Source organism: Apteryx mantelli, chromosome 13 (assembly GCF_036417845.1).
Source record: "Apteryx mantelli isolate bAptMan1 chromosome 13, bAptMan1.hap1, whole genome shotgun sequence".
Classification (NCBI taxonomy): Eukaryota; Metazoa; Chordata; class Aves; order Apterygiformes; family Apterygidae; genus Apteryx; species Apteryx mantelli.
Window position 1 is genome coordinate 18,338,577 of NC_089990.1, and position 21,450 is coordinate 18,360,026.

The following is a 21,450-nucleotide window of genomic DNA, read 5'->3' on the forward strand; positions in this document are numbered from 1 at the left end:
GTTCTTCACCATGGGCTTTGGTAGATTTTAGATCAGACCCTGCTATTACTACCATCATTTTATACCCCAACTACAGTCTGCTTGCTTTAAAGTAACTGAAGCCAGTCTGTATTAAATTACAAACTCATTTCTATTTACAAGTGTAGTTTGAACCACAAAAATGAACTCAGCTGTTTTGAGAAAAAAGTGTAAAGGACTTATGGAAAAAATATACAAGTGGACAGTCTTAGATCCTGTACAAGAATTCCTTAATTTTTACTACTATTACTAGTAGCTTGTTTGTGATGGCCAGTCTGTTCTCATTAGTCAAAATAATGGAAAACAGCACTTATCAGTATCAGCAGCAGGTAACAAAACCCTCCCACAGCATCCTTCTGCATGTCCAATTCAGAGCAAATACAGAGCATTCCCACCTTACACCTTCCCTGCCTGTTCCTGAGCCTCGTAGCCTTTCACTTTACAGGGATTCCCTGCAGATGGTGAACAAACCATCCAAGAAAATCTGATAAAGATAACTGTGTTTCCTTGGTACAAGTAATCCATTCCCGAGGCTTGGCCCCATTGGGTGAAAGGCACTGCAGCACTTGCAGCTATTTTCAAATCATGACTGGAACAGGTTAGCTGCTGCTTGCTAGAATCCATGCTGTATAGTTCAAAAAAATAATTATTTGTCTTCTTTGCCCTTAGTCTTCCTGTAGACCATCTCTCGAAAGCTTGCAAGGATCTTATTCTCTCGTTTCCTTCTCTCCTCCTGGTTGAAGGATGCCAGAGCTCTCTTTTCATCTGCGCTGTAAATCTGGTTCTCTTTACGCAGACGCACAGCTTCCATTCGGCGATGTCTGTGGAGGAGAACATTGAGTTCCTCAGCACAGGCAGAGGGATGCAAGGCCCCCTCTGCATCAATCCATCAACTGACCCGAACGTTTTCAGCTTACAAATAAGGAAGATAGCTAGACCAGAGAATCCACACTGCACACAAACCCCCTCAGGAGGGAGCATGGCAGTGAGAAGCTGATTTCTGAGGTGTCTGCCCTCAGGCAGTCCAGAGGGAGCCCCTCCTGCCCCCAAGGTGCCACCTTTTGGCTCTCCAAGACATAAGTGAAACTCCAGCTGTATTGGAATTTCATGGAAAAAGCATGGCCAACCTCTGGGATTTTGATTTGTCTCACTGAAGAGCCAGCACATCACCACTGCTGTCCAAAGACACAGGCTTTGAGCCATCTGTCTTGAGCATCTTTTTTTTTTTTTTTTTTTTTTTTTTACAAATACAACATAATTAGAAGTGGGTTAGCTGTTTTTTATTTTATTTTTTATTCTGAGGAGAAAATACCTTAACAAACTCACCATATATCTGTGGCGACAGAGAGTTTAGCACAGATTATTGCAAACACCCAGAGCACCTTTTTCTCTGTACTTTCAGCTAAAGTTTGGAAGCAGTTTTTCCACTGGTCAACAGAGGAAGCAGCTCTTGGAAACTTCACTGAGCCATTATCATCATCAAAACCATACCTGCTACCACTCATTACATAGCCAGAGCTCTCGAACGATGCAATCTCTTCACTGGTCAAGCCGATTTCACCTCTCCGGGGTATACGTTTTCCTGCTTTTACATACTCCGCCATTGCTGCGCCTTCACCAGGCAGCAGGGCATGTCCATAGCTTAAAAAAAGCAGGGATTTTAATCAGTCTCAAATAGAGAGAGAAAGCCTGAGCTAAAGCATCTAGCTTCCCTGTCCACTACTTGCTACAGCCACATTTTTAAACATTTCCCAATTCTTTCCCACATACTGGCTTGTTTCTTCTCTATGGCAACCCCTAGCAACAACAGTTTAAATTACTGGTTTGATCAAACTTATTAACAGTAATGAAGGCTGAATAAAGTCACAACAGGGAGAGCATTAGAATAAAGCATATCACGGGGAGCCTACTGAAGAAAACAACAATTAATTTATCTAGGAATCAAGGCTAAAAAGCATAAAGCAGACTCTTCTAGATGAATTCAGGTCAGGGTAAAGACTAGTATCACTACTACTTCTGTTCTTAAGTTTCTGGTACAGCATCTCTCTATGATACATGTCATATTATTATAACAGTCCCTTTGGACAGAAATCTTCATAGTTAATGTACCTGATTTGATCTAAATACTATCAGAGCTGGCTACTCACTTAAGAGGTCTGTCATCTTGAGACGCATGTGTTTTGGGAGCTTCTGGTCCAATGAGGCTATCAGCTTCTGTATTTTCTGCAACAACCAAATAGTGAAGAAGATTAATATCATACCCATTATTCTTTGTTATCAGATTGGTTACATAGGTCAGCAACACCTAGCAAATAAATTAATGAAAACAGCACCAAGGACTTCTAATCCAAGTTTTAAAGTCATATGAACCTACTTGATCTCTCAATCCAGAGATCTTCTCCTTGAAATGTTTCATCGTCAGAATCTTCACTACTTGAATCACTGGATTCCTTCCTGCTCTTTTTATTTTTCTTTTTCTTATACTTCTTTCTGTAATAAAGTCAAAGACAGCCATGCTGCTCACAAAAATTTAAGAGGAATGAAAGCATTAGGAATCAAGCTCAACTGATTAATTTCTCAAGGCAAATCTCGCCTAGGGAAGGACTGATTATATAGATACAGGTTGCTGTCCTTTGATAGGAAATATCTCATGACAAAACAAAAATAATAAATCCACTGTTACGCTTTTCATGTAGTGTTAGAAGCTGGCTCCCCAGGTTTCCCATGAGTCTGCTTTGATCCAGGGTTCTGTACATTTAAAGCTGATACGTCACATTAAGATTGTTCGATAGTATTTATAGTCTTAATGACAAGAGTGTTCAGTCTTCCTCATGGCCTGCTAAGAGAGTGGTGCTGCCCTCTAGTGAAAAGCAGGTACAATTATACATAACATTTTAGAAACTTACTTTCTGTGTTTCTTTTTCTTCTTTTTGCTTTTCTTTTTATCTTCTTCTGAAAAATTAAAAGTATAAATCACTAAAAAGAGATGACTGATCTGAACTAAAAAAATTGATTTATTGCACTGTGAATAAATAAACATTGCCTCCACCAGAATGCTTTAGTAGAGGTTCTCAAACATAATTTGCTTTGGTACCAAATATTATGGAGAAAATATTAATAGAAAGCTACTCGCATTATTGTTCAATATACTCATGAGCCATCTGGCATGAGATGCCTAACAGATGTTAAAGTCAGAGATCCTGTTTCCTGATGTAAGACCTCAAGCACTCATCAAGGAAAAACCATTGCAAATCCAATAAGACAGCGAAAGAAAAGTGCATGTGGCTGATGCGGCAGCTCTGGAGTTTCAGGGCACCAGAAGCTGGAAGCTTCGCTTTGCGTTGTGAGGAGCACAAGGAGAGCTCTCAGACCATGCAGATCAACAGAAACCATCTTTTCTTACCACTAGAGTCTGACTCCGACTCACTGTCGCTGCCCTCAGAATGTTTTCTGCGTTTTCTTTTGGATGTCTTTTGCTTTTTCTTCTTTCTTTTCTTCTTCTTCTTTTTTTTCTCTTCTAGAACGTTTTCAAAAGACAATGTTAGAGAATAGATGAAGATTATCTAGCTCCATATGTATTTCAGGATCTTACTATGGCAATGTTCTCATTTGAACTGGAGCCCATCACGCTCACTTCACCCTAACAAAGTCAGTTAATCTCTTGCAAGCCACAACGGCAGATAGTAGTCTTAGGTAACCTCCAAGTTTTGAAACTAGTTGTATAGGCAAAACAAAATACCTTCTGAGCTGGAATCTGAAGAACTACTCTTAGATTTTGCCTCTTCGTCTTCTACGGGGGTATGTTCATCAGAACTGAGTAAAAATAAGAAGTTTATTATTCAGAACATATTTTGTAATATTTAGTAATTCAAGATCAGATATACACAACTGACCAAATACATACTTGCAGATTTTGAGCCAATATTTGCAATGAGGGAAACTATTAAACAGCCAACCCGTAGCATGAGACCTGCTTTGAGAACCACAGCACAAAGCGGAGTTCCTCTGATCAACAATATGCTGAAGTCTCACATAGTCGATATGCTAGAGTTATTTGGAAAAAGTCCTAATCTGGTTATGTCAATTCAGAAATGAACTTCTGACACAACATGAATTGTGGAGAAGAGGAGCGCAGGGATGAGATAGCGTTGTAAGCTAACTTAGCGTACAAGCAATATCAGGGAACAGGAGGGGAAGACCAAAGAGTAGCCCTTACTCAGGGTCAGGAACCTTTGGTGAAAGCCCCCAGACTTCAGGCGCCCCGAGCTCTCCGATCCTCTCCCTCTCGTTCAGTCTCCTGTAAAGCAAAACACCTTCACTGAAGCCCAGCGTGCTGCTCCCAGCAAACAAACGTCCGACACCTCCCGTCCGCCAGCGCCGCTCGCCCCCTAAAGCCGCCGAGCAGGGTGACAAGCCGAGGAGGGGCCTGAGAGGCCGGGGGCGGCCTTGCCCGAGGGAAGCCCGGGGGGGGCGGGGGGGAGGCCGGGGGCGGCCTTGCCCGAGGGAAGCCCGGGGGGGGCGGGGGGGGAGGCCGGGGGCGGCCTTGCCCGAGGGAAGCCCGGGGGGGGCGGGGGGGAGGCCGGGGGCGGCCTTGCCCGAGGGAAGCCCGGGGGGGGCGGGGGGGAGGCCGGGGGCGGCCTTGCCCGAGGGAAGCCCGGGGGGGGCGGGGGGGAGGCCGGGGGCGGCCTTGCCCGAGGGAAGCCCGGGGGGGGCGGGGGGGAGGCCGGGGGCGGCCTTGCCCGAGGGAAGCCCGGGGGGGGCGGGGGGGAGGCCGGGGGCGGCCTTGCCCGAGGGAAGCCCGGGGGGGGCGGGGGGGGAGGCCGGGGGCGGCCTTGCCCGAGGGAAGCCCGGGGGGGGCGGGGGGGAGGCCGGGGGCGGCCTTGCCCGGGGCGGGGGGAAGCCCGGGGGGGGGGGCGCTCGCCTCTGCCGCAGGATCTCCTCCTTCTCCTTCTCGTAGTAGTCGGGCCAGGCCTTGCCGCCGTGGTGGTGGCCGTGGTGCGCGGTGGCGCGCGGCCCGCCGGGGGTGCGCTCGCGGGAGCGGGACCAGCTGCGGCTCCGCCGCAGGCCCGAGCGCTTGGGGCCGCCGCGCTCGCGGGAGCGGGAGCGGCGGCCGCGCCGCTCGGGGCTGGCGGCCCGCGGCGCCCGACTCGCCCGCGGCAGCGACGGGCTGGCGGAGGAGCCGCGGCTGCCGCTGCGGCGGCGCCGGGACGCCGGCGACTCGGACGGGCTGCGGGAGCGCGACACCGGCGCCATGGCGGCGCGCTGGGCTCCAGCCGCTTCCGGCACCGCCCCCTTCCCCGCGGGAGGGGCGGGGCGGGGCGGGGCGGGGCGGGGCCAGGGCCGCGTGCTCCGGCCGACGCCGTCCGGCCGCAGCGGAAGCGGCAGCGCCGGCGGCGCAGCGCAGCGCCCCGCGCCAGCCCGCCCGGGTGGCAACAAGGCGCCGCGGCGGCGCGTTCCCGGCGCCGGCCCCCGCGTGCTGCCGGCGGCGCGGCCGGCTCGTGTCCCCGTGGGCCGCCCCGGCGGCATGGAGGAGCGGGCGGAGGCGGTGCCAGGTAACGGCGCCGCGCCGGGCCGCGGCCGTGCGCCCGAGGGGGGCGGCGGGCGGCGGCGGGGGCCGCGCCCGGGGGGGCGGCGGGGGGGATCCGGCCGGCCCCGCTGCGCTCCGCGGGCACCGGGCGGCGCGGGGAGCCCGGCCCGGGCAGCGGGGCCGGGGCAGCGGGGCTTGGGCCGGGGCCGCGGCCGCTGCCGGGCGGGGCCGGGAGCTGTCCAGGGCGGCCGAGAGCAGCACTGCCCGGCGGACAGCTCACGGCGCGGCCCCGGCCCCGGCCCCGGCCCCGGTCCCCCGCGGGCACCGGGCCGCCGCCGCCCCCGGCCAGCCAGCGCCCGCCGGCACCTCCGCCCCCCGCCCCTGGAAATTCAGAAATTCAGCGCCTTTGAACCCCGCCCTGTTGGTGTGTGCTGTTGGCCATGGAGCACCCGAGATAACAGTAATTTGGGGGGAAAGCTATACAAATTTTCTATTTTCTGTGTTAAGAGTAAGCACTTAGGAGTGTCCCTTCCCCTCAGGGTGCCATGTTTGAGCACCTTCCAGTGGCGCTTTCTTAAAAAAAGAATCCCATTATTGAGATAGCAGGTTTCCGCTTTGCCTAGGGGAGTGCAGCGTAACATTGCCCGACTCCTGCCAGCTGAGTGCAAAGGGGGCACCTCAGGCTGCAGAGCCATCCTGGGGAGCCTGTGCTTTATTACCTAGGTCATAAAAGATGCGTGAGTACATCAGTCTTTTTTTCACAAACGAAACCGTATTTCAGTTCCCAAAGCTATCATGCACAGCATAAAAAGATCTGTGGGTAGCAGGAAGTCTATTTAAATTGTGTATTAGCATGGGTGCATGTAGCCACATGCAGAATGGGGACAGAGAAGATGTCACCAGAGGTTTGCATATGCATACGGTATGATTGCATCCTGTGTCTGCCTGAAGACAGTCGGGTATCTCTGCAATGTGGGGTTTGTTAATATTTAGAATAGCAGGGAGCGCTTGCCTGGAGTTCGTTGCTAATCTCTAATTAAATTAGATAAGGCTAACTTTTAAAAGGGTGTTGTTTTGGTCGGTGGTAGGGTCATTTGAATGAGACAGCTGGAAGTCTGCAGCAGCTGTCCTTTTGCCAGCTGAATCCATACTGCGTGCATTACGGCTCTGTGACTGTCCCTGAGCTTCCCATCCGAGAGGACCCTGAGACCCAGGGTGTTCCCGGGACGTCGCTAGCCACACAGGCAGCCCGAGCGCGTGTACCCCTATGGCATGTGAAGTCCCATGGTCCCTAGGAAGCGGTCCAGGCCGCTGTATGCTCCTGGCACTGGTTACATGAGGTCAGGTCACCACCCGATGAGACAGACGGAAGCTGCTGGGCCGGACGCGCAGTGGAGGGACCCGTCCATGCGCTGAGTCAGTGCAGCCCTGGAGCGCTTTGGGGGCATGGAGTGCGCCCGGTCCCCCCTAGGCCCCCGCTGCCGCGTTCAGGGCTACCCCCACAGCGCGCTCGCACCCAGCAGCAGGCAGGGACCACAGATTTGACCCCGAGGCCGTTCCACTCTGTGCTGCCACGGCGGTGCTGGGAGCTGGGGTGAAGGCCCTGGCACACGGAGAGCGGCAGGACGCTGGGCGCGGAGGCTCCCTGGGCCGCAGCAGCCTGGGCAGCACGGCCGCTCACCTCCGCGCCCAGCCTCTGGGCCAGCACTCCCCGGCTAAAACGCCTGCCCTTCAGGAGCTTTCTGAGCCTTCGTTAGTTAATTCCATGAAGTGCTTTGAAGCACTTTTATACACAAGTTATACAATCCATATATATACAGCATGTAACAGCATCCGTATCAACTACTAATGTCAAAAAAAGCTTCACTGGCACTTACATTCAGTTATATTGGGATTTATGTAATGGGACTGACAAGAGAAATACTGTCTGAAAATACTTCAAGGAATGAATGGTGGAAATTAAGACTTTAGAGTCCTTCAGAAGCAGTGGTGTTTTAAGCATTCCACTATCAAATAATATTTCTGTGCCTAGAAGTAGTTTTAGGCAAGATAATTGTTGAATTTTGATTGTTACTGAGGGCCCCTTTCCTAAGTGGAAAATTGCCTGTTTAATAAATTTTATTCATTTAAAAATAAAATACATTTTTTCATGACTGGGAACATTTCTTCCTCTCTCAGATCTGTAAAGTCTTTAAAAGAATTTTCTGTTCCCATAAAATGTCTTTTTTTTAAAAAAGGAAAGAGCTCTTCAAATTGCTTAACTGTAAACTTGTTGCTGAGTCACTTTTTTTTGTCTTCTCCACAAAAAAACCTTACACACTGCTTCTTTAAATTTTTACTTTACATTTTCAGAGCCTCCATCCCAGAGTTTCCTTGAGTCACTTCTGTGCATCAAAATAAAAGTTCCTGTTGTATCTTTTATTTACTTTTTCATTTCCAAGAACACCATGCTTAGTTCTATGTTCTAGCCTGCTTTCTTATTACTATCTCAGAGCCAATGGTTCTTTTAATTAGTCACTGCATGAGTTTTCATATGAACCAAATCCCCGCTTTCTAGGCCTATCTAAAAATAAGAGGGAAAAAAAAACAAAATTAAAAGGTACAGGCCAGACAAAAAGTACTCACATTGAAATTCTGCTGTCAGGTGAAGAAGGAATGAGTGGCAGCTTCACTAAAATTTTTCAAGTTAGCCAGAGCATTAACTCTGTCCTGATCATAGCAAGATGACAGTGATGTTCTGATTTTATACCTGAAATATGAAGCTGCCATAGCAAGAAGCTTCAGCAAAAAGGGAAAAGTCAAGGAGATGATGCAGCTCTTGCAGCTAGGTGAACATCTTTTAATTTGGCCAACAATTTTGTGCCTAAGGTAAAGCAGTCTGAACCTGATTTTTGAGACCTGATGATGCTTCAGTAGGACTCTTTCCAAATCTGTGCTCATCTTTATCTGTAGAATTTCCTGTTAATTTTCAGGAATGAGATAGGCAGTGAGAAGAAAGAAATTCCTTAAAGCAGAAGTGTGAAAGGCAAAGAAATGGTCTAATTTTGACCATCAGACATTTTTGGAGGAAGAAAAAAGAACAGCAGATGATATGTTAAGAACTAAAACAATTATAGTGTTATTTTGATTTAAGATAAGCTTCTATGTAAAAATTGCTAAGAAGAACCTATATCAAAGGAGAAAATTCAGTTGAAGCATTATAGAAGGAAAAAAAAGGCTATTTTCCCTGATCATCCTTTTCTATTATTTACTCTTCCTCACTCAACCCTCAGAAAGAGCCTATAAATAAACAGAAATCAGCTCTGTCACATTTCAGATCTGAGAGCTCACTTCAGAGAGCCTCTTCTGCTACCAGCTGTACAAATACAAGGAGCATTGCAGGTGATTTTCTTGCTAGAGAGGCTCTAAAAGCTCTCTATGGCAGGACCATTTTATTGCTGATACATGCAGTAAGGGAGCTGCAGTCATTTGTGCCAGTGTCTGTGGTAGCTTGCTGATGTTTTTGGTTGAACTTGATAGAAGGACATTTGGTCTTAGCGAAGATTTTCAGTCTTAAGAGAAGCAAGAACCTCTGTGATTCAAATTCACAAAATCTACAGAAAAGAAGCACAGATCAGTAACCAAAGATAGAAAAAATTTTTTATGATGTTGCTGCTCTCTGAGTGTTCATGAACATTGACAGTTTCAGAGAGACTGCGTTGTATGTCACTTTGATGACCAGAAGTCAAATGTGCTGAGAGCCGCATTTTGTCAAAGTACTTACATTCATACAGTTCCTAGCAGAGTGGAGTCTAACATGTGCCGCTGTGATGCAAATAATACAAAATAAATGATCCTGCAGAGCCATCGAGCGTGGGTGTTAAAGTTTAGATTATACGAGATTTCCTTGCTCTTGGGTGGAGGCGCAAGCTGTGTCGGGGGTTGGTAGTGCAGTGCCACCCTGGTCTCTGCTGCCAGGCAGGAAGTGAGCAACCCGGCAAGGTAAACTGCTGCGATCACAGTAGCCTCAGTAGCCTTAGCCAAAATGGTCAGACCTAAGGCAGGTGTTGGGGACTTACCATGTGGTGTGTCTGGGGCAGCAAGAGCAGGATATTTAGGAGTTAGGCAGGAAGCCTTCCTGTCCAAACAGAGCCAAGGCCGGAGCGAGGCCCACGCACTCCTCCTGCCTCGCTCGGCCCTTGGCTGCCCAAAGCCTCGGCAGAGCCGGGGTGGCAGTGCTGGCTCCCTGCGGCAGGGCCGCGCCTGGGGGCTTCAGGGCTGGGGCTGGTGGGTGCTGAGCTCCCTCTCCCCTCGCTGTCCCATTTCAGCTCACTCAGAGCGGCCTGAAGCACTGGGCTTTGGCGCATGTGGCCGCCGGCCTTCGTTTTACCTGGAAACATCAACAGGGAGTCTGCACGGGAATTGAGACTGGCGTAATTCCGGTCTGCATAGCCTTTAGGCGCGCTGCACGAAGGCGCCAACAGCCGAGGGGCCCGCGATGGCCATTACCTCAGTGCGGTGGCCGTTACCTCAGCGCGGCGGCCATTACCACACCCCGAGGTCACCACCTCGGCCAAATGGCCCCCCGGTGCGAGGCCGGGCTCGGCGGGAAGCTGTGCCGCGGTAACGTGGGAGCCGGACGCGGCTGCGACGGGGCAAGAGGAGCCCGGGCCAGCGGGAGGTGGCCGGCGGCCGCGGGAACCCGCCGGGCCGCGACGGGCTCCGTGGCGGGGCAAGGCCGCGGCCGCGGCCGCGGCCGCGGGCGGGGCGGGGCGGGGCGGGGCGGGGCAGGCCCCTCCCCTCCCTCCCTCCCTCCCGCCCCGCCCCGCCCCGCCCCGCCCGGCGGCGGGCGGCCCCGAGCGCGGCCGAAGGTTCCCGAGGCCGTTCGGGCGGCGCAGCCGAAGGGTGCCGAGCGCGCTCGGGCGGGGCGCCGCGGCCCTCAGGGGAGGGCAGGGCGGCGCAGCGCCCCCTGGCGGCCGCGCGGCGGGGGCGGCGCCCGAGCCCGGGAGCGGCGGCGGCGGCGGCCGGTGCCCGTTGTGCGGGGAAGGGCGGCGGGTCCCGGCGGCCGGAGCACAGGTAACGCGGGCCCTCGCCCCCCTCCGCGCCGCGGGCGGCTCCCCCTCCCTGCCGCCCGCGGGGGCGGCGCCACTCGCCTCTCCTCGAGCAGGAAGCGGCGGTGGCGGCGGGCACGGCCTGGCCGCGCGGCGGCTCGGGGCCGCCCGCCGGGGCCGGTGCCGGGGCCGGGGGTGGTGCCAGTGTCGGGGCCGGTGCCGGTGCCGGTGCCGGGGGTGGGTGGTGGTGCCTCCCCGGGGCCGCCTGTCAGCGCGGCGCTGAGGCGGGGCCGCCCGGGCGCTGCCCCCGGCCGAGCCCCGCCGCGGCCGTTTAACGGCTGAGCGCGGGGCCGGGGCGCCGGGCCGGGGCGCCTGTCGCCCCGCGGCTGGGCCGCTTCGGCTCCAAACGCTCGCTTTCATGCTAAACTTCGGGGGGGGGGGGCGGCTAACTGTTAGCCTTGAAGGAGGGTGAGATTCGCTCGCTGCGCGTTTAGTTACTGCTGGCGTTACATGGCGATAAACGGGATCTCCGCAGCCTGATCTCGGATACCTCGGTTCTTCAGGTCTGGCTCTTCGATCCCCTCCTGCCAGTCAAGACAGCCTCAAAATACCGTTTGCTGCGCAAAGAAAACTTTTAGGGGTAAAATGAAGACCTTCCCAGCTTTAGTTCCCAACTCTCATATTTTGATGGTTTTTGCATTTTGTTGGGGGACACTGAACGGGAAGTGACAGCACATCAATTAGTTTGACTTTCCGGATCTTCTTTATTAACGTGCTGCCTCAGTGTCTGGGTTGCGAACACAAAGTATCCTTGCAGAAACAGGAGGAGGGGTAAAAAGTTTCTCTCCTTCCTTTTTGTGGGCAAGGAAGTGAAATATCAGTAGTGTTTTCATTAACCTCAGGGACTGGTGAAATACGGGTGCACACATTTTGTTATCTGGCCCATATGTAATCAGGATGTTGTTATTTGACTACTCATAACTATATCTGGAATATTCTGACAATTAAAAAAAACCTCTATTAATATTTTAAAACAGGAATTTTGAGGAACCTAAATCTTACATCTTCTTTGTTTTCAAATTTACCTTATTTGCTATTGAATTACACTGATTTTTTTCCCCTCTGTTCCTCACCTGGCTATTTCATCTGTTAAGAACAGAGGCTGTATTTGGAATTGCACATACTTCGTGCAGAAGGTGAAGGAGCAAATAATAAGAAGAAACAAATATATGGAGTGCTATAGCATATAAACTTATAAATAATAGCTCAGGCTGAGATTTGTTTTTTTCAAAAAAAGCAAAACTGAAAAGGTGGGAATTCTGTCATGCAGTTTAAACTGTAAATCTGTATTTTTACTAAATTGATACCTTTTATTTTCTCTCTGTAGGAATGGAGGACAAGAAACTGATTTCTGCAACAGACACACAGTATTCTAGTGTGCTCCTTCAGTCTTTGAATGAACAACGTGGCCATGGACTTTTTTGTGATGTTACTGTCATCGTAGAGGACCGGAAATTTCGAGCTCACAGAAACATCCTTTCTGCCTCTAGCACATACTTTCACCAGCTTTTCTCAGTGGCTGGTCAAGTGGTTGAACTGAGCTTTGTAAGAGCAGAAATTTTTGCAGAAATACTTAACTATATTTACAGCTCCAAAATAATCCGTGTTCGATCAGATTTGCTTGATGAACTGATTAAATCAGGGCAACTATTGGGTGTTAAATTCATAGCTGATCTGGGTGTACTGCCGTCAGAAGGAAAAAGCATGCCAAGCGAGGCCAAAGATAGTGCTTCGGAAACTGTAACTTCTAGCCCAGGTCAAAAGGATGCTCAAACACAGGTACCTGCAACACAGCAAGAGAGTCGAGAAGTAATGGGTGGGATGCCGGTTATAACAGAATCATTCTCCTTACATGGCATACAATATGAGACTACAAAAATTACAGTGAGTGATTCAGATGATGAAGACGATGATGTCATCTTTTGCTCTGAGATTGTTCCCCCAAAAGAATGTACTAAAGATACCAATGCTGCAACCCAGAACCAGCCTTGCCCAAGTCCAGCTGGAGTTTCTGACCAAAAATCATGTGGCAGTGGTGGCTCTCCCCTTCTGACCAGCACCACAGCAACTCAAAAACTCACTTCATCTGCCAATCAACCAAGTCCAAACCAAACACAGTCAAGTGCTGAAACACCTGTCTCTACAACACCACAGCATTTGACTCCCAATATCATTTTGCTGAACCAGGCTCCACTTAATTCATCACCCAGCATCAGCTCCTCACATCAAACAAATGTGCCCCCTACAATTAATTTGCTTGAGGAGAATCAGCAGCCATCTAAGAAAGATTCCGTAACTGAAAGGGAAACAACTGCCGTTGATGTTGATGAGGAAGATGTTGAAGATGATGATGAAATCATTAGCTCCTCTAGTCCTGGTTCAGTCAGCAGTAACTCTTTGGTTCAGCAACCTTCTACACCCAAGGCAGCACCCTCTGAAAGTTCAGGTGTACAGAAAAAACAAGTTGTTACATTTTCACAAGAGTCGTCTTCTAAACCTGGAGAATTCAAAATAAAAATCTCAGATGTTCTCACTGGAAACAACAAGGAATTTAATGCAGGTATAGCATCAAAACATGTGGCGGAAGGGCAGAAAATCATAACCTTAGATACAGCAACTGAAATAGAAGGCTTATCCACAGGTTGTAAGGTTTATGCAAATATTGGTGAGGATACATATGACATAGTCATTCCTGTGAAGGATGATCCTGAGGAAGGAGAGGCCAAACTCGATGAAACGCCTAGAACATCTGGTGGTGATTCTCCAAGCAGGAAGCGCATGAAAGTAAAGCATGATGACCATTATGAGCTCATAGTGGATGGAAGGGTCTACTACATTTGTATTGTATGTAAAAGATCATATGTGTGTCTGACAAGTTTACGGAGACATTTTAATGTTCATTCCTGGGAGAAGAAGTATCCGTGTCGATACTGTGACAAAGTTTTCCCTCTGGCAGAATACCGTACAAAGCATGAAATTCACCACACTGGTGAGCGAAGGTACCAGTGCTTGACGTGTGGCAAATCTTTCATCAACTATCAAGTTATGGCCTCGCACATACGGTCAGTTCATAGTCAAGACCCTTCTGGAGATACCAAGCTTTATCGTTTGCATCCTTGCAGGTCTCTGCAGATCAGACAATACGCATATATTACTGATCGTTCAAGCAGTATACCTGTCATAAACGAGGATGGAATTGTTTATCATGTTGACACAGGAAAGGATGGTGCTGAAGGAACAACATCTAATCCTCCAGCCAAACAAATGACCTGGGATGATATTTTCATTCCACAAGGAAATGAAGCAATTTTTAAGCAAAATCCATCAGAGGGAAGTACTGAATTTGAGTTTGTAATACCAGAGTCTTACTGAAATGCATTAAATGCTGGGGGAAAAAGCTTCAATAGAGAAAAATTGCAGCTGTTTTCAATGAACTGTTAAACTCATTGTAAAACAAATTGTTAAAGTGAAAATAAGTTAATTTGTTCTGCCAAGCCATCAAATGGTAATACTTAGATGGATTAGCTGCAAGTAATTTGTAGAAGAGATTCATCTGAAAGTTTACTTGAATACAGAGTAAGACATTTCCAAGGAGCTGGCAGTGTTTTCTAGTACATTAATTTTGATCAAAACATGGGGCTTTGTAGCTTGAAAAGGTACAGTTTCTTCTAAAGAACTAGGAAAAAAAAGGCTTCTAAAGTAACTGAGGTATTTCCTGTACCCACATTTATCATGTAAACCCCTTCTTTCATGTTAACACTTTAATGTTTAATTGTGTTTAGATATTAACCAAAACAACAATAAGATTTTTCACCATAGTCTCTTGAATATGGAACCATTTTTAAGAAATCCCACAACTCATGTTATTTCTGTGAACAATGCTTTACTGCAAGGGTCCAAAATAACTGATCCAACAGTTTGGAGTAGTATATTTTTGAACTAGCATCTTAGTTCTGCTTTTATAATCAATATGAATGAATCAATTATCTTCATACAAATATTCTTGCCAACAAGAAATATTCAGTTTGGGCTAACTTCAACAAACCTTATTTATATTTGACAGTATGGTGAGCAGAGAGTATTCAGTGGCTGGGCCATTATATTTTATTCTTTTTGCAAAGGGGAAAAAAACTAAGCTTAGTAGTAAAGAAGTTTAGAATATTTAGGAAGGAGATAATTTTGCATTTTAAAATCTTGGGGAATAATGTTAAGTTTTCTTATTGCTGGAAAATATGCCTGTAATTTGGAATAAATTGCTATTCCTTTTTTGCTCTTTATGGAGAAATGCTTCAATTTGGCATTTAAAAAATAATCCTTATGATACGTTTTCTAGCTGAAGGCTTTGAAATTTACTTCTTAAAACTGAGAAATAATGGAAGTGCTGTATCAGCTCAGTGCTGAGACTACTCTGGATCTTGTATGACTATTCAACTAGATTTTTAAGTGAAACAGGAATTTGGATTTTTCTTCCCCCGTTTAAAGGGGGTGCAATCATGGAGACTAAACCAACAATCAGAAAATAACTCCTCCACTCCCCATAATATATGGTATAATTCCTGTAGAGTTTCCATAGCAGAGACATCTATTTTCAGTTTATTATATTGCCCCTTTTTTCTTCTTGCAATTGGTACATGTTTAGACACTTAGAAAATAGTTAGTAGAAGTCCAACTTGAACAAGAAATAGTAAATATGAGGAAAAAACCCAACAGCTGTTCACTGAAGTCATAGTTTAGCATTTCAGATTTAGTGACTTGTTGAATTTTTGTAAATGGTAATAAGAAAATTGCACAGAAGTTTTAGAGATGACTGAGAAAGATTGTTGTGCATAGTACTAGTTAGTTATTGGTAACCTTTCATTACTTAAATTGCAGTTAAAGGTTTTTCTCCTCTTTTCATGTTTTAAGTAAACATCTTAATCCTATGACCTTAAATCTTAAGGTTTTAGACATCCAGTATTCTTGACAGAAGGCTATTTAAATGGTAAATGATTCAAATGTAGGTTGAGCTATAAAAAGGGTACCAGAGATCAGTATTTGTAATGATGGGAGAAAGAGGAGAATTTGTTTACCTTCTATATGTAATACTCTGCACTTCTTTTTTGTAGGCAAAGAATATGATGTACATGATTATTTTCAGATCATGTTGCAAACTGCTTTGAATATAAAGGGTATGCTTTCAAATGTTACAGGTTGGCTGTTGTCTGAGATGGCGTTTCGGCAGTTAACATAATCCTCAGAAGGAATAATATATTGATTGCCTGTATTAGCACAGGTTGCTCTGACTTAACTAGGTGTGTGCTACATAGAAACTTCTTGGACTTTTTGTCATGAAAAACACAAGGTTATTTTGTTCCTGACATTGTGACACATCTGGAATTAAGCGTACATTGCAAAATATACATTCATTAATAATGAAAAAATAACAGCTATCAATATTTGCTGCTGATATATTTAAAACCTTAAATTAAACTGTGCCTACTAAAGGTCTCTTTTTGGAGGAAAACTGGAAAATTAGGGCTGTGTAACTGTATCTTTGCTAGAAGACTCGTGCTTGCATGTGTCTCAGGGTCTTCAGTTTTCCTTGGAAGTGATTTTTGATATCCAAAGTCCAGAGATCACGTAAAGCATTTTTTAATGTCACTTCCAATATTTATTGAGTTGGAAACATGTTATATCCCTTCTTTTTAAACTTTTTATGGGGCCATGAGCTTTTGTATTTAGATTTCTGGCTATTGCACTTATAGTTGTTTTTTGTTTTTGTAAACATTTAACTTCCAGTTTAACTTAATGATAATTGTTATGTACATATTAAGAAATTGGCTTTGGGCTAATGAAAATAAAAAGATTGAATCCAAAAAAGCAATTATCTAAAAATTAAAAATTTCAACAGAGATTGGTAGCAAAGCTAACAGTCATTTATATACATATGAAAACTTTACCTGATCTGCTACAAAACGTATTAATGATGGCTGCATCCTCACTGTATGGTTTCTTTTGGGATTCATACCACAGCATTCCAGTATATGAATTAAACAAATATTGAGATAACAAAATTGATAGATTACTTATTTATTTTGTACTGTTAAGGCATGCAGCATATAAAAAGATGCAAAAGCTGACGACTGTATACATTGAACATTGGGTCTACAGCTGTTACCTATGAACGGTTCTGTGTGAAACACTGATCATTTTTACCAGGTCTGTAATGTATATACTTGTACAGTCTTTCCTTAACACACTTTTTAAAGTTGTGTTCTACTTTTAATTAATAAATACTTGATATTAGTTCGTAGAGCTTTCTATGGCAAAAATAAAAGGTTTAATTCTAAAGATGTGTAACATGTTTCTTTTCAATGGCAGTCAACTTTTACAGTCTATTAAAAATAGTAGTGAACTCTGAAGTTAGGTATTTTTTGCAACTGAGCACTTTTTTTTTTCCCCAAGAAAGTGAATTAGCTGGAAATCTCCACTGCATAAAGTGAACTGAGTTTTGTGATACCCCCTTACTCTCAGAATAGTTGGAGCTGCTGTGGAGTATTCTGTCCAACCACTAATGGTGTTGCAAATGGCCTAGAAATTAAGAATAACCTATACAGTGACTAGTGCAATGTATTTCCACTAACTCATTGTTAGGGTTCATCCTCTTAATTGGTTGGTAACTAGTTATGATTTGGAATGTTTAAATTGTGTTGAACCTTGACTAACAGGGAGAAACTTAAGTTACTTGCTTCTGATTATAGGTAGAGAATATAATTTAATGAGTAACATATGCAAATGATATTTTGGATATGTTTATCTCCCTGGCATAGGGCTTCCACCTACTTCTGCTAACATCAAATAGCAGTTGAAAAGATCATGACATAATATGCCCAAAATAATACAGTCAATGTGAAAGTAAGTAAATGAGACACTGCTTTGGCTGGATTATTTACCCCTGTGTTAAGCAGAAATTGAGCAGTAAAAATTTGCAGTGGCAGTACTGAATAAAGAAAACTGAGATTTGAAGTGTTGTGGTTGTGGCTAAAGCAGGGCCTCGCTGTTACAGAGTAGCACTGGATGAACAGCCTGACTGCAGTCAGTGGACCCTGCTCTGTGGGAAAACTGCAGCACTAGGAAGCGGGGGGGCGTCTGGGGCTTTGTAAAACAAAACTTACAAAATAACGTCTCTGTAACTCTTCCTAGTAGAAGCACTGGTTTCCAATATAGCAAATACAGCTTTTGTTTGTTTGTTTGTTTGTTTTTAATGCATGCCATTATTACATTGAAATTCCGCAACTGCCATTAAAAATGCTTGTAAAACACAGGAAAGTTGCTAAAATGTAAAATGCAATTTGTAAATGTTTACAAAATTCACACAATTTTATTTAACTTGGTAAAGTAATAAAAGGGTACATATGAGTCACAATCTTTACATTCTCATAAGAAATGATGGATACAGTGCAGAATATTGCATTTACACTAAACGCTTAGTTTTACTCAAGCAGAAGGAAACAGGTTCATTGAACAGAAAATCCCACTGGTATTATTTTAAGTGTAAAAATGGAATTGTCCTTTGATAGTGAATTTAAAGCAGCAATGTAATTTTTGCTTAAAGAATCCTTAGAATGTCTTAGATTAGATTCATTAGAGAGAGAAAAAAAAAGAATTTGGATAACTTCCTAAGGTTAGTATTTCTGTCAAGTCAAAAACAATGACAAAACCATTTCCTTATTATTTCCCTGCCACTAAGTTACGCTCCCCTCAGGAATCCTGCTTGGTTTCTTAGCAATATGCTTTAAGTCCTGTCCTGTAGTGTCCTCTCGTCCTTCTAGCCCTATTTAGTAGATAGGCACAAATGGCACAGTATATGTTTGTCAAAAGTGGGACAGGACTGTTACTTCAAAGATGTAGCAATAAAAGGCTTTCTGTTACTAAGAAATTAATGTGCCCTTCAAATTCTAGTTTTTGTGGGGAGTTTTATCAAAAGAAGTACTGCCTATTTTAAATTGCACACAATCTTCTTAACAAGATTTCATTCAGGCAAATGTAATATAAAGTGGATGAAGCCCTGGTATGTTAATTTATTTCCAGTACCCAAGGTTATAGGCACTGCACTTCAACAGTCAACAAAACAAATCAACAGTAAAACAAAATGTTACTAGGATATGTTCTGCATACATTACTGCTTTAAATCCTGTGAGTTTTATTACTTTCTCCAGCCATTTATTTGTCTTCATTGTTGGAGAAATGTTACACGTTTGCTTCTGATGAAGTGTCATCCTTTAGCGATTTGTGTTTGACAGTGGAATGATAAGGTTAACACATAACATAAAGGCTCTGCAAATGCACAGGATTAAAAACAGCATTATAAAGTGTGGGTGTACTTTGAAAAGTGAGATCAGGGACTTCAGTGCTTATTTTTCATTCTGACAGAATCTCAAATTTGTTAGGATTACAAGTACAGAGATATTGCAATTCAAAATCCAGCTGTGTTTTCCTAGCACGTATACCATTTTTAGATTCTGAAAGCCAGACAGCTCAAAAAGGTACCTTTTTGTCTGTATCAAGGTTGAATGTAAATATAGACAATTTAGGATTAGGGTCAACAATCTGATGCAAAGGAAATCAAATCTTTTGGAAATAAGGAGTAAAACACCGATACCTTATTTTTATCCCTGAAGTAAGCAGAGTTGAGAATGCTCAGGCTGAGCAGCTCAGATCTGAAAGCTGTCATCTGAAATCACTTCCTGCAGTAGCACCACACTTTACAGGACACCGTATCACATAACAAAGCTGACCTTCTTTTGTTATGCAGGATGCATGCAAAATCTGTTGGAATCTAGACCAATCAGCATAGTCATCAGCTGAAGATTAAATTAAAGTCACAATAATAATTGCAAATTCCTATCAGCTTCATCCTACATTACATGGTATTGAATTTTATCCATGTGGGACTTGCATCCTGGAGAACTAATAGTGGGAGTTCCCTGTGTGCAGCCTATTATATAGCTACTAAAACAGTGCTTATTCAGGATGCTGATTCAATCCATTAAAAAAGTTAAAAGTACAGTCTTAAAAAAAATTTCCCAACCAAATAGAAGGAAAAAAAAAGTGTCTTCACTTCATTGTGTTTCAGTGACCTGTGCACAGTTCCTGATGCTCTTTATAGCAATACAAGGAAAATTTAGGCAGTGCAACCACCCAAACTGTTTGACTTTAGCATTATTTATACAAGAATTCTGAGACAGACAACTCCATTTCACCTCCCGTCTTAAGAAGCATCCTGAAATAAACCAGATTGCCTATTAATGTTTACCCCTCCAAAAAGCAATATTCCAATTGTCCTGCTATGATACACATGAAAATATCCCATGATGTTACCTCTTTCCATCAGTAACAGTGCTACAGTTTGAGAAACCGTCCTGGCTCCTCACTAGAACTTCCTTGTGCGTGTGCGTAGCCTGTAACCAACAAGTGCCGTGAGCTAGGTCCTGCAGCCCTGCGATAGCTCAACAACTGGAAGCCAAAGGTCAAATGAAACAAGCATCAAGTTCAGCTGTCTGCAAGCACCATCACCTTAAGCAGGGCAACTACTGATCTTGGCTACCCTTACCTCAGCTTGGCTCAAGATGGAGTAAGGCAGACCAGAATATATCATGTGTGTTGTATCACTTTATTAAAAAATGAGAACCTGGCTGTAAAACACAGAGGCTGGAATTTAGGTCACTCGTTACTCATTGACACTGAAACATCAGCAGTATGTCTCCTTCCCCATACCCAGTTGTTAAACCTCTAAAATAAGTCTTGCAAGAAAGAACAGTCCAATCTGGTATTCATATTTGCAATTCTCTTCTTTATCTATCCTCCTGCTCCCTCCCACAGTAAAATATAAATACAAAATGTTCACAATTATTTCAACAGCAAGTATTTCCTTCTTCTTTTCCCCATTCTTTACGGTGTGTAAGGTGGTGGCTTTTCAAAAGGTGGAAAATATGGCGGTGAATAACGAGGAGGCGCATTAGAGGACCACATATAGCTGGGAGATGGTGACACTGACTGGGGGTCATCTGAAAGGCCAGAAGGAGTAGAGGCTGGAAACACACTGGAATGCTGCAGGGAGAAAGCAAGATGACTGTTGTCAACATTGCATTTGGAGAAGAACCTTAAAAGCATTAGGCTTTGCTTAATTTAAAGGACAGTGGTAAATCAATACTTTATTTCCAAGCAATACAATTTCATTAACGTTTCAAGACTCAATTCTGGAAAACAGATGCACATACAAATAAATTTGCAAATAACTCGCTGCATTTGAGGTAAGCACAGGCTGTAAGTAACAGTTTTGCAAAGGATTCCTTAGACTTCTACTGTTTACCTGCTGCATTTCATAGAGGCTGGACAACTGAATCCAGATTAGTTTCACATCTTGGGCTTCACACATCAGCCAGTGGCAATAATGATTAGGCTGTAAATAATTTCTTTTTGTACTATCTTTTCTCTTTATCACTAGTTAAAAAAACCTGGAAGTTAATGACAACAAAATAATGTATTCCTTCAGTTAGCAAAAAGCTTCAAAAGATGGAGAAATGAAATTTGTGCATGCCTGAAAATTAATGTCAGCTCTCCAAAATATCTTTGTTATCAAAAATACCTTAGGTCTAAAGTCTTAAGCCATATGATGCTGGCACTATCAGAAAGCTGTGAACATGTTGGATTCTGTCCAGAAACAGGCCAGACAAATGAATTCCGCATAGGTAAGAAGACACAGTCTCATTCACTTGCACTCACTCCTCTGGCCACTATAGCCCTATTTTTATTCCCAACAATCACATTCCCAAG

General features: G+C 45.1%; 3 protein-coding genes and 1 long non-coding RNA gene across 8 annotated transcripts in view; 1 reads left to right on the forward strand and 3 right to left on the reverse strand.

Annotated features, from left to right (window-relative positions):
* Positions 1-450: 450 nt before the first annotated feature.
* NKAP (NFKB activating protein) lies at positions 451-5,279 on the reverse strand. Of its 2 annotated transcripts, none has more exons than XM_067304251.1 (9): positions 4,940-5,279; positions 4,235-4,315; positions 3,758-3,831; positions 3,422-3,535; positions 2,925-2,967; positions 2,393-2,508; positions 2,166-2,241; positions 1,510-1,659; positions 451-839 (listed from the first exon to the last, which is right to left on the reverse strand). In XM_067304251.1, the coding sequence occupies exons 1-9, from the start codon at positions 5,269-5,271 to the stop codon at positions 665-667; spliced, it is 1,161 nt and encodes a 386-aa protein (XP_067160352.1). In that variant the 5' UTR covers positions 5,272-5,279; the 3' UTR covers positions 451-664. The 2 variants fall into 2 exon arrangements, with proteins under 2 accessions (XP_067160352.1, XP_067160351.1); XM_067304250.1 differs by having other exon boundaries at positions 2,925-2,970.
* A 263-nt stretch (positions 5,280-5,542) lies between these two features.
* On the forward strand, positions 5,543-17,890 carry ZBTB33 (zinc finger and BTB domain containing 33). 3 transcript variants are annotated; one of them, XM_067304252.1, is made up of 2 exons: positions 5,543-5,570; positions 11,963-17,890. In XM_067304252.1, exons 1-2 carry the CDS (start codon positions 5,543-5,545, stop codon positions 14,005-14,007), a joined length of 2,073 nt encoding a protein of 690 aa, XP_067160353.1. In that variant the 3' UTR covers positions 14,008-17,890. The 3 variants fall into 3 exon arrangements, with proteins under 3 accessions (XP_067160353.1, XP_067160355.1, XP_067160356.1); XM_067304254.1 differs by lacking the exon at positions 5,543-5,570 and adding an exon at positions 10,571-10,600; XM_067304255.1 differs by lacking the exon at positions 5,543-5,570 and adding an exon at positions 11,187-11,215.
* Positions 7,868-10,268, reverse strand: LOC136993257 (uncharacterized). Of its 2 annotated transcripts, XR_010885503.1 has the most exons (3): positions 10,034-10,268; positions 9,604-9,914; positions 7,868-9,138 (listed from the first exon to the last, which is right to left on the reverse strand). It is a non-coding gene; the product is annotated as an uncharacterized lncRNA (long non-coding RNA). The 2 variants fall into 2 exon arrangements; XR_010885502.1 differs by having other exon boundaries at positions 9,604-10,268.
* An 85-nt stretch (positions 17,891-17,975) lies between the features above and the next one.
* Positions 17,976-21,450, reverse strand: part of TMEM255A (transmembrane protein 255A) — a 31,945-nt gene continuing 28,470 nt past the window's right edge. Inside the window, exon 9 of the mRNA XM_067304257.1 lies at positions 17,976-20,724. Within this exon, the coding sequence (XP_067160358.1) occupies positions 20,566-20,724 (159 nt within the window). The 3' untranslated portion in view covers positions 17,976-20,565. The remainder of the gene's footprint in view (positions 20,725-21,450) is intronic.

Bases quoted from the DNA above. Each gene is read 5' to 3' on its own strand.
- NKAP (XM_067304250.1), bottom strand. From the start codon at position 5,271: ATGGCGCCGGTGTCGCGCTCCCGCAGCCCGTCCGAGTCGCCGGCGTCC. The intron at 4,316-4,939 runs GCGAGCGCCCCC...TTTGCTTTACAG, and splicing joins GAGGAGATCCTGCGGCAGAG to GAGACTGAACGAGAGGGAGA. The intron at 2,242-2,392 runs GTAGGTTCATAT...TGGTTGTTGCAG, and splicing joins TCTCTGGATTGAGAGATCAA to AAAATACAGAAGCTGATAGC.
- ZBTB33 (XM_067304252.1), top strand. From the start codon at position 5,543: ATGGAGGAGCGGGCGGAGGCGGTGCCAG. The intron at 5,571-11,962 runs GTAACGGCGCCG...TTCTCTCTGTAG, and splicing joins GCGGGCGGAGGCGGTGCCAG to GAATGGAGGACAAGAAACTG.